We start from the raw sequence: 17,781 nt of genomic DNA on the forward strand, positions 1-17,781 counted from the left end.
TCCACTCTGGCGCTCATAATAGTCTCTCGAGGATAGATTATATTTTCACACTCGCAATGAACCCGGGAACACACTTTGAGACATCCCATTTGCCGAGAGGCATCTCAGACCACTCACCTGTTCAAATGGTCTACTTCTCACGTGTACCGGGTCGGAGACGGCTCTTCCCTATTTATCCCGGGTATCTCAAGATTCCCACGATAGGAAAAGGTCTCTTGCAGGCTACGAGGCACTACTTCATTGAAAACGAGCATTCAGTGGCATCCCCCATCACCCTTTGGGAGGCATACAAACCAGTGCTCCGTGGGCAAGCCATCTCGTTAATCACTAACCATAAGCGGGAGCAGCGAATACACCTAGACACCCTGGAACAGGAAGTGTTGCGGGCTGAAACTGCACACACTACCAACATAACAGATGCCACAACACTTGACCTGACTCTGGCACAACAGGAGTATAGGGCATACGCATGGGAAGCAGCAAAAGCTCGAAACACGGCAACGCAACACACAATCTACGAAATGGGGGAGAAAACTGGTAGGCTTCTGGCCTGGCTAGATAGACGAGATAAGGCAAGTTGCTGGGTGTCCCAACTAGAGAGGAATGACGGCACTACCACTACGGATCCACAATGAATAGGGGACACATTCGCGGCCCACTATGAAAACATTTACACGCCCACAGCCACAGCTACCATAGACAACAACTTAACCTTTCTCTGTGACATTCGCTTACCTACTTTATCGCACACAAAAATGCAAGACCTAGAGGCGGCTCTGACCGAAGACGAGTTGGCGCAGGCTTTGGGCGCGCTCCACACAGGGAAAGTGATGGGGCCTAATGGAATACCAGTAGAATTTTACAAAAGAGCGGCCACAACTGTTGTGCCCCATTTGCTCAATATGTACAATGATAGTCTGCAGAAGGGAATATTGCCGAGGGATCAACGCTTGGCCACTATTGTAGTAATATATAAATAAGGTAAACCGCCGCAGGACTGCGCGTCATACCGTCCGATATCCCTAATCAACGCAGAAGCCAAAATATTGGCAAAAACATTGGCACTTCGTCTGCAACCGCACCTCACCACGCTAATACACCCGGACCAATCGGGCTTGATGCCGGGCCGTAATACAGCCCTCAATCTTAGGCGTCTGAATGGAGTAATGTCCCGCATAGCTACCATACAAGAAGATGCAGTAATCCTTTCATTAGACGCACGCATGGCGTTTGACCTTGTCGAATGGCCATTTTTATTCGCGGTACTTCACCAAATGGGTTTCGCCCCTAAATTTCGGGTGTGGATTCAACTCTTATACACAAAACCCCTGGCGCAAGTGGTGGCGAACAGGCGCATTTCAGGAGACTTTTTATTGGGCCGGGGTACGAGACAGGGCTGTCCTCTGTCGCCGCTTCTCTATGTGTTAATACTGGAGCCACTGGCGGCGTGTATAAGACAAGATCAGATGATCCGCGGGATGAAGTGGGAGATGGGATGGGAGGACCGTATCTCGCTTTATGCAGATGATGTTCTGCTATACAGAACGTCCCCGGCACGCTCAATTGTTAGCTTGCTAGACATCTGCACCGCGTATGGACAAGTTTCCGGATACATGATAAATTGGGAGAAATCCCTACTATATGTCCTATACGGGCCCACTCCGAGGCTACCGCCCGGTTGTAAGCTGCAAGTAGCGACCAGGGGATTCAAATACCTTGGGATGTATATCACGCCCCAACAAACACTTTTCATTGAGGAGAACCTCATGAAACCGTTTGAAAAATTCCGCCACGATGTGAAACACTGGAGGTCTCTACCATTGACGCTGTTGGGCAGAGCCGCCCTCTTTAAAATGATGGCGTTACCAAGATTCCTGTATGCCCTACAAAACACTCCGTTTCCGGTCCCCCCGAAATACTTCAAAGCAATTGACGCGGAAGTCACTACTTTACCATGGGACGGGAGGCCAGCGCGCATAGCGATGCACAAGTTAAATCGAAGCTGGTATGATGGGGGATCGCTTTGCCCAATATAAAACTTATTGGGCTGCACAACTTATGATTATAAACCAGTGGACGCATGCATCACAGGAAGAGCCAGCTTTCCGACTAGACAGATATGTCCTGCCGGCTGATCACATTCTGAGGGCCCTGTATACAACTGCGAGGAAAAACACTCTCACGGGTCCGACAGCACACACAGTCAAAATATGGCACTGCGCAGCGAGCGCTGGGGTGGGAAGGTAGATTGACGCCGGCTACACCGCTCTGGGAAACCCAGTGGCTGGGTAAGCTATACAACACCAAGGGATTCAAACAATGGGACCTCATAGGTATCTCTAAAATAGGAGACCTTTGGGTGAAAGGGGGGGGGGGGTCGTTCCCTTTGCACAGCTGAGAGAAATGTACGACATGGCCCGACAGAAAATTTCAGATATATGCAGAACAGACACGCACTGCTAAATACAATACCACTAGATACACCGCTTCCGTAGGCCTCACCACTAGAGGACAGACTCCTTACTGACCACATGAACACAAAAGCCATTTCCAAAACGTACCGTAAAATTATAAACAACCAGCAGCTGGACCCCACGACGGCCCTACGGGACCATTGGCGGAATGACGTGGGAGTACTGGACGACTGAGTGGCAGGAGGCATTAGCATCTCCAAGAGAGGTGGCGATCTCCTCTAAACTCAAACTTGTACAGTTAAAGATCCTTCACCGCATATACTATACACGCACCCTGATGCACAAATTGGGACGAACGCCCGACCCCCTGTGCTTACGACATTTTGGACTACCAGGCACATTTTTTCATATAATGTGGCAATGCCCGCAGATTGTACCTTATTGGGAAAACGTTATGAGAGTAATTTCGAGGGTGGGGGAGGCGGAGGTCCCATCGGAGCCAAAAAGGTGCCTCCTTAACATATGGGAACCAACAGATTTGAACCCGAGGATGCAGGAATGGGCGACACTGGGGATGGCAACTTCAAAGCGTAATATAACCCAGAACTGGTGTTCGGGGCTGTCCCCCACATATCGACATTGGAGAAATGACTTGGAAAACGTCATGGTGGCGGAAAGAGCGGTATACATGCACAGGGGATGCCCCAAGACGTGGTCTAAAATATGGGGAAAATGGAACGAATTTAGGGGAAATATATGTGAACCCCCACGGGTCGAGTCAATCTCAGGTGCAAGTGTATAAAGGATGGTTTTTATGCTGATGTAGTGGTGGTTTGCTAAGCTATTAAGCGTTGTGTTGGACAGGCTGAAAATAAAGATAAAAAAAGGGGGTTTAGGTTCATACAGAAGCGACACAGAATTAATGTATAATGTATGCTAAGAAGTAAATGCCCTCAAGTGTTATGCTGTAAAGAAGGAACAAGTGGATCATGTTTTATAGTGTTTGTAAAAACCAATAAAATATAAAAAAAAATTAAAACCAAAGGGGATGATGGACAGAGTGTTGAACATTGCAAGCACTCACCCCCAGTCAACTGATCTGACTCGCTGATGATGGCCGATTAGCCAGAAACCGGTCCCAGGATGCTTGTTTCCGGTCCAGGGAAGACATAGCTTGGCAGTTCGGGCTGAACTGTTCCCATGAGGCACAAGGTCAGACTGATTTACATATGGCCATGTCTGAACTGGGGTTGCGGAGTGAGCTAAAGAATGATGATGGATTAAACCCTGATCAGTTGACTGGGGGTGAGTGCTTGCAATGTTCAACACTCCGTCCATTATCCCCTTTGGTTTTGCTTTGTTCGCCCGAAGTTGGCAGGGTATGCCCAGACGTAGGTCCCTTGCTCACTTTGCCACTGGATTCAAGCTAGCCTGGCTGACGGCTGATCAGCCAGAAACCGGTCCCAGGATGCTTGTTTCCGGTCCAGGGAAGGCATGGCTTGGCAGTTCGGGCTGGACTGGGGGTGAGTGCTTGCAATGTTCAACACTCCGTCCATCATCCCCTTTGGTTTTGCTATGCAAGAAGAAACTGGCACCGGCAAAATCCTGGGCTGTGTTGGTAACGAGAGAATGCGGAATTCGAGATGCTCTTATATAGTATTAATACAGGCAACCAATACAGCACACACTACAAACTGAATTGTCAATAGCAGAGCTCATAATCTCCCATGTCAGTAGTAATCATTTTACTGACTTTGGGCAGGTAAAAAAAGCAGAGCCACTGCCATCTGGATTTAAGATTGTGCAGTTTTACCTAAGTTTGCATCATGCGCCTTTAACCCACAGATCTGCATAACATTTTTGTAATTCCCTATCCAATAGCAGAGATTGGGAGATGGAAAGGCCACCTGGCTCGAAGTCAGTGCTAATATTTTCTACTGGAACCTCAACCAATGATTTCTCCCGAGTTCTCATTAGCAGTTTGAGCTCCAACATTGTTTGCTGATGCTTACCAAGAAAATGTAGAGAGTGCATTCCATCTGTGTTATAATAAATACGAGATACACACATCAGTATTACCAAGCATAAGCAAAACTAACCTTTCCACAGCACGCAGTCGAATCTTATTCAAATCCTTGAGAACATCCATCATGCTAGGCATATTTTCTGCACTATCCTTCCCCGGGTCATTGGTTGTGGGAGGATTGTTATTAGCAGCACGGCGTTGTTTTATAAGGCTAATGACTGAATGGCTGACATCTGTACTTGTTGGTGGCGGAGGAGGTGGCAGCGGGGGTGGTGGTGGAGGGGGTGCTGGCCGAATTGTAGGCTGATGCACTGAAGTAGAGAGTGGCGTCGACGTCAGTCCTTGGAATGGGTGAACATATGCAGGGCTCTCAAGCAAACTCGCTGCTGCAAAATCTGGAAAATTATGGAGATGTAAACAGATAAATAGTTCAGTCTCGGAAAAGTCACAACTACGTCTGTTAGACTACAGTGCGAGGGCTGAAACTGAACCAGAAGATCAAAATGTCTCTGAGTATTCAACGGTAAGAAAAAGAAAGAAAATGTGGACACATTACAACTGTATAAAATTGTTGGACTGCTTAAGGCAGTCGATCTTAACCTTTTGACTGCTGTAGACCATGAATTCATCATTACTGGAATACAGGGACCCCCCACTGAATCCTTACTGTAATCAGAGGACACCCAACTGAGTCATTTGTGTAAGACAGGGACCATGGCCTAAGCAAATTCGATGATTTGAACTATAAAACAAGAAACAAAATATGGAAACAAGAATTAATCAAACAAATACACAAATGCTGAAATATGTTATTTAATTCACAAACAGATATTTAAAATAATAATTTAAGTGGGAAGGTTGGGGATTTTCTACATTCAATTTAGGCACCCATAGTCCATACTATATTCTGTTTGATTTACTTGCATTCCTCCCACGAATCAATATGAGGTTACCAACTTCATGTTTAGCCTCAATTTCCTTTACATTTTCAGAGCATTTTAAAATGTTCTATTTTACAGTTTGCTTCTTTATTTATGTACACTTTATTAATATAATTACATTTCTAAACAGTCACAAACACAAGGAGTAGGTGTCACAGACACACTGAGTAGTTGTCGCGGACACCCAGGTCTGGACAACCGGTTATGAACCACTAGCTTAAGGTATTCTAAAGTAGATGAATTCAACAATGCACAGTGATTTAAGAGACCAGCATAATCACAATCACCATTTTATATGCCTCCCAACACTTTATTTGGTTCAAGCAATACAAAATAGCATTATCTCAAACATAAGAGCAATTCACATATAACATTTTCTAAGACCAAATATTGACCAAACGCGAATCTGCAGTTCCTTGAAACTAGAAGAAAGTAACCAATGGGAAACCTTGACCAACATATACTGGTATCAGATCTTTAACCTAAGGCGGAGGAGTAGTAGGAATAGTATGAAACAGCAACTATTGCAACTAAAGAATCCAACCTTCAAAGTTTGCACCAAAATCAAGTTAGCTTCTGCAATCCGCTTCCAATATTTCTCAATGCTTTCACAGCACCATTCAAGAATGTGAAATCATTGGAAGGGCAGAGATAAAAGTGTCATCTGCCCCGTCAAATACAAATGGCTCTGAAGAAGATCGTACAACAATGGAAGCTTCTACTAAGGATCCTCCTTCTCCACCTGAAAAAGAAATTCTTAGGTGATCACCATGTGTTGAAAAGACATTTCTTCAAACCACAGAAGAGCGTGCTGCTGCCAAACTGTCAAAAAGACCTCAGTATGACTTGCCTTCACCATGTTCATCCTGTAGCTCTTCCTTGCCCTTATGAGCTCACACCTGCAAAAGCACTTTAACGAAGGAATGGCAGCAAAAGTGTTATTTATTTTTAATTGTTTGTTAACTAAGAGCAGGGGGCGTGGCTAGGAGCAGCCGGCAATGGCCGCACTGGAGTGAAGCTCCAGTCGGTTTAACCTGAAAGCCCGTAATCCGTACATCAATCCAGACCTGCATCGGGCGGACAACCCAGAAACCAACCCCAGAACCCTCGACCCACAAGAGTAATGACCGGAAATCGGTGAAAAGTCAGCTGCGACGAGCAGAGGAGGCGCTCGGTACACTGCGTGAGGAACTGTGAGCACGCTGCCAGGTAGGATGGAAGACCGCGCCCATAGTATCGAGGCAACTGGAGACGACGGGCTCCAGGGTCGAAACCAGAGACTGATTTACGGACCCCGAGGAGGCTGGTGTGACGGCTGGCCCTGCTTGAGGAAAAAAAGCGGGCTGTAGGTGAGAGCCCATAGACGCAGCAGCGTGGGGCCCGGCGGAGGAACAAGACCGCATTGAGAGAGACGGCCCGCATTCAAGCCTTGTACCGGAACCTGAGGGGACTCCCACTGGCCTAGGATGTGTAATTACAGACACTACAGGTACCCTGCAGAGGCGAGTAGGTCAGTAGGGGGAAGAAACAGGGCAATCCATCTCACCCAACAGAAAGTGAAGCCAGGTAGGCCAAAACAGTCCCAGGATTACATTATCGGACGCAGTGCTAGTTGGATATGGAGGAACACCGCGCAAGAGCCTGGGCTGGTGGATAATTCAGCCAAAGAAAGTCAGAGACACCCACCAAAAGGGAGTAGTTAAGATACCACTAACCACTCCCAGTCAAAGGTCTGCACAAAGGAGCTGCGGAGGCAGTCTGGAGACGAGGCAAAGAACCAGAGGTAGCTGGCCGGACGATGAGGGGCCTGGAACCTAATAAAGGAGACACCCTGATGAGTAAGGGGAAATACTCAGGAATGGACCTGGGTACTGTAGGGGCACAGGGCTCCTGCTCCTGTGCCCACACCACTGGCATAGGGCACCCAGCTAGAGGGTGGCTGATGTATGCCATGGCAGTGTATGCCATGGCAGTGTAGGTGGTGGGCATGGCACACAGGGATGTGTGCCATGTCGACTCTCTGCTTTGTCTTGTACCTAGACACCCAGCCTGCAAGGGCAGTGTGTGTGTGTGTAAGGGTACAGGGCCTCTAAGGGTGACGCAATGAGTGCTGCAGCCCTTAGGGGCCTTCCCTGGTCACAAGGCCCTGGGTACCTAGGGTACCATTTACCAGGGGCTGACATGTGGCCAGGGTCTGCCATTATGGGTTTTGTGTTTTAGGGAAGGAACATAGGCCCGGGGCACCTGATTGGCAGGAGTCCAGGGCACACTCAGTCAAAGTACATTCAGCAATTTAGCTAAAAGTGGGGGCATACCATGCAAGAAAGATGGCACTTTCTCACACAACCCCCCCCCAAACGAAAGGTGATGAGACTAACCTTGCCCTATGGAGTCTTCATTGTCTAAGTGGAAGAACCTGGAAAGTCCATCTGCATTGGCATGGGCAGTCCCTGGTCTGTGTTCCACTTCAAAGTCCATTCCCTGTAGGGAGATGTACCACCTTAGTAGTTTTGGATTTTCCCCTTTCATCTGCATTAGTCATCTGAGAGGTCTGTGGTCAGTTTGAACCAGGAAGTGAGTACCAAACAAGTATGGCCTCAACTTCTTCAGGGACCAAACCACAGCAAAGGCCTCCCTCTCAATGGCACTCCAACGCTGCTCTCTGGGGAGTAGCCTCCTGCTTATAAAAGCAACAGGTTGGTCTTCGCCTTCATCATTGGTCTGGGATAGGACCGCTCCTATCCCTAGCTCAGAGGCATCAGTCTGCACTATGAACTGCTTGGCATAATCTGGAGCTTTTAGAATTGGTGCTGAGCACATTGCTTCTTTCAGGGTATCAAAAGCCTTTTGGCAACTAACTGTCCAGTTAACCTTCTTGGGCATCTTCTTGGAGGTGAGTTCTGTGAGGGGGGTCACAATGGACCCATATCCCTTCACAAACCTCCTGTAGTACCCAGTCAAGCCAATGAATGCCCTGACTTGGGTCTGGGTTGTTGGAGCTATCCAGTCCATGATGACCTGGATCTTGGGTTGTAAGGGTTGTACTTGGCCTCCACCTACAAGGTGGCCCAAGTACACCACAGTGCCCTGCCCTATCTGGCATTTGGATGCCTTGATAGTGAGACCTGCATTTTGCAGAACCTCTAAAACCTTCCCAAGGTGGATCAGGTGATCCTGCCAGGTGGAGCTAAAGACAGCAATATCATCAAGATAAGCTGCACTAAAGGATTCCAGCCCAGCCAGGACATGGTTCACCAACCTCTGGAAGGTGGCAGGGGCATTCTTTAGCCCAAAGGGCATTACAGTAAACTGATAGTGCCCATCAGGGGTGGAGAATGCTGTCTTTTCTTTTGCTCCTGGGGCCATGCCAATCTGCCAGTACCCTGCAGTTAAGTCAAAGGTACTGAGGAATTGGGCTGCCCCTAATTTATCTATCAGCTCATCTGCTCTTGGAATAGGGTGAGCATCTGTCTTGGTGACAGAGTTGAGCCCTCTATAGTCCACACAGAACCTCATCTCTCTCTTTTCACCTTGTTGATGAGGTTTGGGGACCAGAACCACTGGGCTAGCCCAGGGGCTCTCAGAGGGTTCAATGACCCCTAACTCCAGCATCTTGCGGACCTCAGCTTTGATGCTTTCCTTTACTTGGTCTGACTGTCAATATATTTTGTTCTTGACAGGTGCACTGTCACCAGTGTCCACATCATGGGTACACCAGTTTGTCAGACCAGGGGTCAGGGAAAAGAGGCTAGCATACTGTTGCAAGACTTGCTTGCAGTCAGTGTGCTGTTGGGCAGAGAGGGTGTCTGAAAAGATCACACCATCTACTGACCCATCTTGTGGGCTGTAGGAGAGGAAGTCAGGGAGAGGTTCACTCTTTGCTTCCTGTTCCTCATCAGTCACCATCAGCATGGTGATGTCAGCCCTGTCATTGTAGAGCTTAAGGCGGTTCACATGGATGACCCTTTTGGGTGTCCTGCTAGTGCCTAGGTCAACTAAGTAGGTGACCTCACTCTTTCTTTCTAGGATAGGGTAAGGACCACTCCATTTATCTTGGAGGGCCCTTGGTGCCACTGGCTCCAAAACCCACACCTGTTTCCCAGGTTGAAATTCAACCAGTTAAGCTTTTTGGTCATACCAGTGCTTCTGGAGCTCCCAGCTGGCCTCAAGGTTCTTGGATGCTTTCTCCATGTACTCAGCCATTCTGGACCTTAGGCCAAGCACATAGTCCACTATGTCTTGTTTGGGCTCTTGAAGAGGCCTCTCCCAGCCCTCTTTTACAAGACAAAGTGGTCCCCTTACAGGATAACCAAACAGAAGTTCAAAGGGTGAGAAACCTACTCCCTTCTGTGGTACTTCCCTGTAAGCGAAAAGCAGGCATGGTAACAGAACATCCCATCTCCTTTTGAGTTTTTCAGGGAGACCCATGATCATACCTTTCAATGTCTTGTTGAATCTCTCAACAAGGCCATTGGTTTGTGGGTGGTAGGGTGTAGTAAACTTATACTGCACTCCACACTCTTTCCACATGTGTGTTAGGTAAGCAGACATGAAGTTGGAACCTCGGTCTGAAACCACCTCCTTAGGAAACCCTACCCTGGTGAAGACACCCAGGAGGGCCTTGGCTACTGCAGAAGCTGTAGTAGTCCTAAGTGGAATTGCTTAAGGGTACCTAGTAGCATGATCCACTACTACTAGAATACATTTGTTCCCTGAGGCTGTGGGAGGTTCAAGTGGACCCACAATGTCCACTCCTACCCTTTCAAAGGGTACCCCCACCACTGGTAGTGGGATGAGGGGGCCTTTGGGTGGCTACCTGTCTTGCCACTGGCTTGACAGGTAACACAGGAGCTGACAAACTCCTTCACCTTTTGGTGCATCTGGGGCCAGTAAAAGTGACTCACTAGCCTTTCCCAAGTTTAGGATTGCCCCAGATGTCCAGCTAGGGGGATGTCATGAGCCAAAGTTAGGAGGAACTCCCTGTATTTCTGTGGCACTACCACCCTCCTGGTGGCTCCAGGAGTGGGGTTTCATGCCTCAGCATACAGTAATCCCTCTTCCTAATAAGCTCTCTGGGTACCACAGACATCTCCCTGTGCTTCTGAAACAGCTTGCTGCCTCAGGCTTTCAAGAGTGGGACAGTCTCGCTGACCCTGGCACAGCTCTTCCCTAGAGGGTCCCCCTGGGCCCAAGAGTTCAACCTGGTAAGGGTCAAGCTCCATGGGCTCAGTTCCCTCAGGGTTATCCAAATCCTCTCCATTTGGAGAGGGGTCCTGAATGTTTTGCTGTACAGAAGCTGGTTCCCCAGTCTTCTTACCTTTTCTCTTGGTTGGTTGGGCCATTATTTCAGGCTCCAGACCTATTTTTTCACCCTTCCTCTTGCTCGGTGCTCTGGTTTGCACACACACCAATTCAGGGATGCCCAGCATGGCTGCATGGGCCTTTAGCTCAACCTCAGCCCAGGCTGAGGTTTCCAGATCATTTCCAAGCAGACATGCAGCTGGCAACTTTGGAGAGACGACTACCTGTTTCAGGCCAGTAAACCCCCCCCCCCCCTGCCTAATGTCACCATGGCCATGGCATGACTAGTGGTGACACTGTCAGCGTTGGTGACTGGGTAAGACTTCCCAATCAAATATTGCTCAGGGGAAACCAGTGTGTCTTTCACCATAGTGACACTGGCACCTGTATCCCTCAGAGCTTCTACCCTAGTTCCGTTCACCCAGGGGTACTGTAAATATTTCTTCAAGTTGGGTGGCCACACAGCTACAGTGGCAAACTACACTTCTCCCAGGGAGACTAGACTTGCTTCAGTGTGTTCCCAGATTTGCTCAGGGTACACTTCTGATCCCATCTGTATACTTGCTGCCCCAGGAGTAGCTGTACTGGGTGCCTTGGTGGCTTTGTTGTGGGGGCATGATTTATCTACAGTTAGGTGTCCTGACCGCTTACAGTTATTACACCAGGCCTTTAAGGGATCAAAGTTCTTCCCCCTATAGGGTTGAGGCACATAGGGAGTAGTTTGGGTCCCACCCACCTGAACAGGTTTTTGGGGCCCTTTGGAAGACTCAGACTTTTTATCTTGGGGGTTCTCACCACCTTTCCCCTGGGGAGGCTTTGTGACAACTTTCTTCTGGTCACCCCCAGTGGTTGTCCTTGTCACCCTAGTCTTGACCCAGTGGTCTGCCTTCTTTCCCAATTCTTGGGGAGAAATTAGACCTAGGTCTACCAAATGCTGATGCAACTTTTCCTTTGTGCAGTTACTTAATATATGTTCCTTCATGAATAAATTGTACAATCCAATAAAATCCTGCACGCCATGTCCAGCTAACCAACCATCCAGTGTCTTTACTGAGAAGTCTACAAAGTCAATCCAGGACTGGGTCCAGGACTGGGTCTGGGTTTTGTGAGCCCCCCTGAATCTAATTCTATACTCCTCAGTAGTGAATCAAAATCCCTCAATCAGAGCTTTCTTCATGAGGCCATAGGATCCTGCTTCTGTCCCAGAGAGGGTCAGAAGCCTGTCTCTGCAGTTACCAGAGAACAGTTCCCACATGAGTGCCCCCCAGAGAGGTTTCTTTACTTTTCTGATGTCACAGGCCCTCTCAAAGTCTGTGAACCACTTGGTGATATCATCACCTTCCTCAAATTTAGGGACAATCTCTTTGGGGATTTTAAGGTCAAAAGTGTCCTCCCTATCCTTGTTTTTATTATTGCTGCCACCATTGATGAGTGCTAAACCCATCTCTCTCCTTTCTTTTTCTAGAGCCAGGAGCCTGGACTCTAGCTCTAATCTTTTGGCCAGCCTTACAAGGCTGTCCTCTTCACTGGTGGGTCCCCCAGTGATCTCTCTGGTACCAGTCACCTGTGTGATCTCTAGGTCCCCAGATGGTAATTCTTGGATTGAAGGGTATGGGTGCCCTCTCCTCCCTAGGGAATAGTGTGGGGGGGTGGGGGGGAGGGGTTATTATCCACCTCCTCTTCTTCCCCTTCCTCATCTGACTGGCCATCACCATGTTCAGATGGGTGGTCCTTAGCATACTCAGCCAAGAGCTCCTGGAGCCCTAGTTTGGTTGGATGCAGGCCCATTGGTATATTTTTAAGTTTGCATGGGGACCTCAATTCCTTGAAAGACAAGTGCAAGTAAGGTGTGAGGTCGAGCTCCTCCACCAGGTCCATGTTATTATTTTCACTAATAGCTGGGTTTGTTTGAGTCATTCTAACCTGACAGTTCTAATCCTCTACCCCGACTATAGTGATTTTTCTAAAATTCTAATGGGACTTAAGCAAGGCCCTAGCAAGACTTTTAGTATTTTTGGAAAAGACAAATCAGAATTCTAAAGGCAATTTTAGGAGTTCTGTCGTGTGATCAGATGGTAACCAAGTAGTCCAACAAATGCAAGTTTGTATCCCACCGCTGATCCACCAATTTGAGAAAGTGGCTCTGAATATACTGTTCCCAAATAGGCACAGTGTGTACAGAGTCCACAGTCCCCAGAGGTTTGGCAGAGGCTAAAGTTAGATATAACCTTACTCTCTAAAGTGGTAGCTTGGTCGAGCAGTAAGGCAGTATCAGAGGACAGTGTAAAGCATTTGTTGCACACACTCAGCCAGCAAATGGTCTCACACACTCAATAATTGAACTCTAGGCTAATGGTTATATATAAAAAATATATGCTTGTTTTATTTTAGAACCAACAATAGGTAGTAAAATATACTTTCTCAGAATGAGATGCTTTATATAAATACTTTTGCTATTTGCAATTGACTTTTGTAGCAAGTTACAAGTGGTTGCAATAGGCAACACAATTCTAAACACAATAATGCATTGAGTTGAATGGAAGTTTCAAGTTATTTGCCACAGATTACTTTTAGGATTACTTTTGAAATTCCAGGACTGGATCCTAGATTCAGTCCTGGGTCAATACTTGGAATCAAGTGATAAAAGTCGACTTAATTACTGTGATGATTTTTAGACAATATTTTGCTATTTTAAAAGTTGACACCGAGAAAATATTTCATAGAAAACAGTCAATGATTCCCTATGGCAGAAAATTCAAGTTGCAGGAATAGTATGTTCTCGGTACTTTTGTAATCCAGTACTGGGTGCCTAGACTCAGTATTGGGACCTTTATCCAAAACAGGTAAGTAATTATGTTTTCAGATATTATACGATTTTTAAAGAATATTTAAAGTTTGCAGAAATTGACACAGAAGAAATTTCACAGAAAAACAGTCAATGATTTCCTATGGGAGAAAATTGGGTTACTGGTAAGTATAGTTGTCAGTGCTGGGCACCAAGATCCAGCTCTGGGAGCTCACCTAAGAGCAGGTGAGTATTTTCGTTTTCGTTACTCGGCTGATTTGTGGTGAATATTTTAAGTTTTGAAAAGTCCACACTTAGAAGAAATTTCAGCAAAAGCCAGTCAATGTTACCCTATGGAGAAAATTGAGCTATCGGTTTAAAGGTAAGTACTCGACTGGCAGAGTTAAGGTTCTGGGCATAGACTCAGGGGTCTCCCAGGATCAGGTAGGTACAGTTGGTTCACCCTCAGCAGCACAAGGGCGGCTGGGTGCAGAGAGAGTTAGGCCCAATGGTATCCTATGAGAGGTAGGGGGGCCTTGGTTGGTGGCTGCTGACTAGCAGGCCACGCGGCTGTGGGAGCTGGGCTCCTGGTCACTTACTCAGGGCAAGTGGGGAAGTAGATAGGTGTAGAGGTTGCACTGCCAGGGCCACTCGGGCGGCTGGGTGCAGGGTGCTTTTGAGCCTTCGGGCGCTCAATTGATTTCAATGGAAAATCTCTGGTTTAGAAAAAGACTGCAAGCTCGGGGACGAAGATTCTTCAGGTGCCACCACCACTTCGAGGGGTAAGTTGGGTAGTTGGAGGATAGGTAGGTACCCCGGGATTGGGCACAGGGGGCCGTGGGGCACCGGGGTGCCTTTTGGTGTCAGGAAATCTTACCCTCTGTTGATCGCGGTTGGGGGGGCACCTGGTTCTGAGGCTGCAGGCTTCTTCAGGAGTGTCGAGGGAGGTCCTTGGGTGCCGGACTCGGGGTCACAGTCACCGTGGGGTCGTCCTCGTGGTCTTTGTTCACTCCAGCACAGACCAGGCTTGGCGGGTGCAGAGTGTGCTGGGTTCGTGGTTCCGGGCTGCTGCCAGGGTTTAGAAGTAGATTTTGAGTAGAGCCTCTACTCATGGGAGTCCCAGTGGGCTTAGAGTCAAAAGGTAGCCAGGTCCTCCGGGGTTTGAGAGGTTGCTGGCCACAAGAGATGCCAGGTTGGGGCAGGAGCAGGTTCGAGGGTCGACAGGCCGGTAGGGCTGGGGCCAAAGCAGTTGGTGTCTTCCTCTTCTTAGCAGCTGCAGGGCAGGTCTTCTTTCTTCTAGCTCTTCTTCGGATTTCGGAATCTGGAATCTGGGGAAGGAAGGTTCAGGGTGCCCCTAATTACTAGATTTAGGGGCGTTACAGGTAGGTGAAGGGCAGGGACCAATGGGTCCCTGTCCTGGGGTGGTTACACCCCCTATCCTGCCTCTCTCCTGTGGGAGGGGGGCAGTAGCCTAATCCTGATTGGGCAGGGCTTCTCATCTTCAAGATGGCGAGAGCCCGGAGATGTGCTTCACCTCGCCTCCCCCACCTGAGGGGTGGGGTTGGCAGGCTGGCACATCCCCTGTCCTTATTTGGGGTTTCCGGCCAAGCTTCCCGCCAGAGTGGGGGGTTGCAGTGGCCTGGGGAAGCTCACAGAGGCGGCATGCCTTTGAAGCTTCCCCCTGCCCATCCTGGGGGAGGAGATTTAGCACCTCACCCAGAATGTGCATTGTTGCAGGCCCAGGAGAGCAGGGGCTCTCCTACCCAGGGCTCCAGCAACATGTCTGCTGTGTGGCAGCCTAGGCAGCCTCAGAACAGACGTGGATTGAAGGTTAGGTTTTAGGGGGCATCTCTAAGATGCCCTCTGGGGTGCTTGGTACATTAAATCACACACTGGCATCAGTGTCGGTTTAATGTGCTGAGAAGTTTGATACCAAACTTCTCAGTCTTCAGTGTTGCCATTATGGTGCTGTGGAGTTCGTGTTTAACGAGCTCTCAGCACCATGTACTCTTAAATAGCAGCACTGCACTTACAGTGCCCAGGAATGGACCTGGGTACTGTAGGGGCACAGGGCTCCTGCTCAAAGCTCTGGGGACTGTGGACTCTGTACACACTGTACCTATTTGGGAACAGTATATACAGAGCCACTTTCTCACACCGGGCTGATGCTCAGCGGGTCCACTGACCCCCTTTGTTGATGTCTATCTACTGTTAGTGGGCGGCTGGCGGGGGGATGCACCTAGCCACAATTTGTTCCCCATGACAATTCTAACCCGATCATCTTGGGATGATGGACCATTGGGGAGTGCTGGGGGGCAGTGCGTTGGTAGTTGGAAGTGGTCTACACTGTACTATGCAATGGTGTTTATTATTGGGAGAAGACCAATGATATGCTGGTCATTGCAGATGGCAATTTTAATTGAGTTATGCAATAACAATTGTTTTTGCAAAAAAAAAATATATATCTTGGGATGATGGACTATGTAATGGTTCTCTTTACCTTCCCCTCTTGCTTTTGCAGTATGCAGGTTTTCCTATGGTTCTTTGTTTGGGGTTATTTGGGGGGTGTTTTGGGTTCCTTGTCCACCCTTTTTAAACGACACTAGAGCCCCGCAGAGGAAGTGTTCCCCTATACTACAACCCGCGCTCTATGAGCTTAGCGCTGGATTTCAGATCCCGTCCCTATATCTCAGTATATCCCTCTAAGTAAATGGCCCCCACCACACTTACGATACTTACCTTGCGGGGACTTAACAATCCTGTTGAGCGTAAAGCAGTCCTATCATGTCTGGAAAACACTAAAGCAGACATATGCCTCTTGCAGGAAACACATCTCTTACCCAAAGATTGTCACCGTCTCAGATCCCGCAAATTCCTGACCCAACTGTTCTCCTCGAGCCCTACCAAAACAGCAGGCTTAGCCATACTAGTTGCCCAGGTGTTTCAGGGGGAGGCGCTCCATAAGGAAGCCGAAATCAAGGGGCGACTTCTCACCTATTGTTTCCGTCTCGGAGACTCACATTTACGATAGGCTCAGTGTACGTCCCTGACAAGGGACAAGAAAGGTTCCTGCACACAGCGCTCACTGACGCAACAGCCACAACGGAACGCCGGATCCTATTAGGAGGTGACCTGAATTTGGTGTTTGACAATGACGCAGATAGATCATGTCACCGCACGGGGCAGACTGGGGCACTGTCGACAGCAGGGTTAACACAACTGCAGGAATTAGGCCTTCAGGACTTATGGCGCTGCTTTCACCCTCACAGCCATACATATTCTCACTACTCTAATGCGCACAAAACGTACGCTAGACTAGATTACTTATTGGCCTCTGCATGCGCTAGCGACAAATGTTGAGATAGGAGTGGCTTCTCTATCTGACCACGCACCAGTAACCCAGGGATTCCCGCCACGCCGCATCCCGGAAGAATCTGTCCAGGAATCAGCTATCTCTCACACCCGAAAATGCTTGAACCTTTATGAGACATCTGCTGATTCTAATCTCTCGATACATCTGCTGTACAATCTCGGCAGCTATTGGCTGGTGGTTCCTTTGGCAGTTCTCTATCGGTTTCTGCTTCATTGAAATACCGACTCTTGGCAACCTGGAGGACTCTGGATGAAATACTGAGTGGATTCTTTGTCGCCTCCCCCGATTGTGCAAGTGGGAAATACTATAGCAACTCCCCACAGGTGTGTTTGTTTTGTCCCACACCACTTTTTCATCTCCGCCCTGATGAAGGTGTTGCCCCGGCAGGGGCCATACACTAAAACGCGCGTTGGCGTTTAACCTATCTCTTGTTTGTGGACTGTAATTCCTCTCACCACCTGGATGATACATGAGAATTTGTCATCTGAACATCATATGGCCGTTTCACCATCTTGAAGTATTTGTGATGTTATAATCTTGTTTGTCGTGTAGTATGGTATGAATGTATGTGCCAATCTGAATGCATGTTAGTATGACTGATAGTTTTGAGTGAGCTGTGTGGGACATTATGTTTCTGTATATTTATTGATTAAATATTATATCTTTTATATATCCTGAAAAAGTTTGATAATCTTGTTTTTGATAATATGAAAATAAAAATGAAAAATATTTTTGATAAAAATATCTGATGGTTGGACTATTGAATATCTGCAATTGTCAGTGCTGGTTCTTGTGGGTAATACTTGGGACCCTCTTTCTAGGGCCTTTATGAAAGTATCTTATATAGGCAGGTAACCCTTTTGTTTATTGGTTCACGCACCAGTAACCGCCACTTTCACTCTCCCACCCATGCAGCGACCCTCACGACAATGGCGTCTCCG

At 48.0% G+C, this 17,781-nt stretch overlaps 1 protein-coding gene across 1 annotated transcript in view; it reads right to left on the reverse strand.

Annotated features, from left to right (window-relative positions):
- MTFR2 (mitochondrial fission regulator 2) overlaps window positions 1-17,781 on the reverse strand; it is a 131,333-nt gene that overhangs the window by 39,936 nt on the left and 73,616 nt on the right. Inside the window, exon 6 of the mRNA XM_085611500.1 lies at window positions 4,514-4,835. Coding sequence (XP_085467626.1) covers window positions 4,514-4,835 — 322 coding nt within the window. The remainder of the gene's footprint in view (window positions 1-4,513; window positions 4,836-17,781) is intronic.

This window comes from Triturus cristatus, chromosome 6, assembly GCF_964204655.1.
Source record: "Triturus cristatus chromosome 6, aTriCri1.1, whole genome shotgun sequence".
Taxonomy (NCBI): domain Eukaryota; kingdom Metazoa; phylum Chordata; class Amphibia; order Caudata; family Salamandridae; genus Triturus; species Triturus cristatus.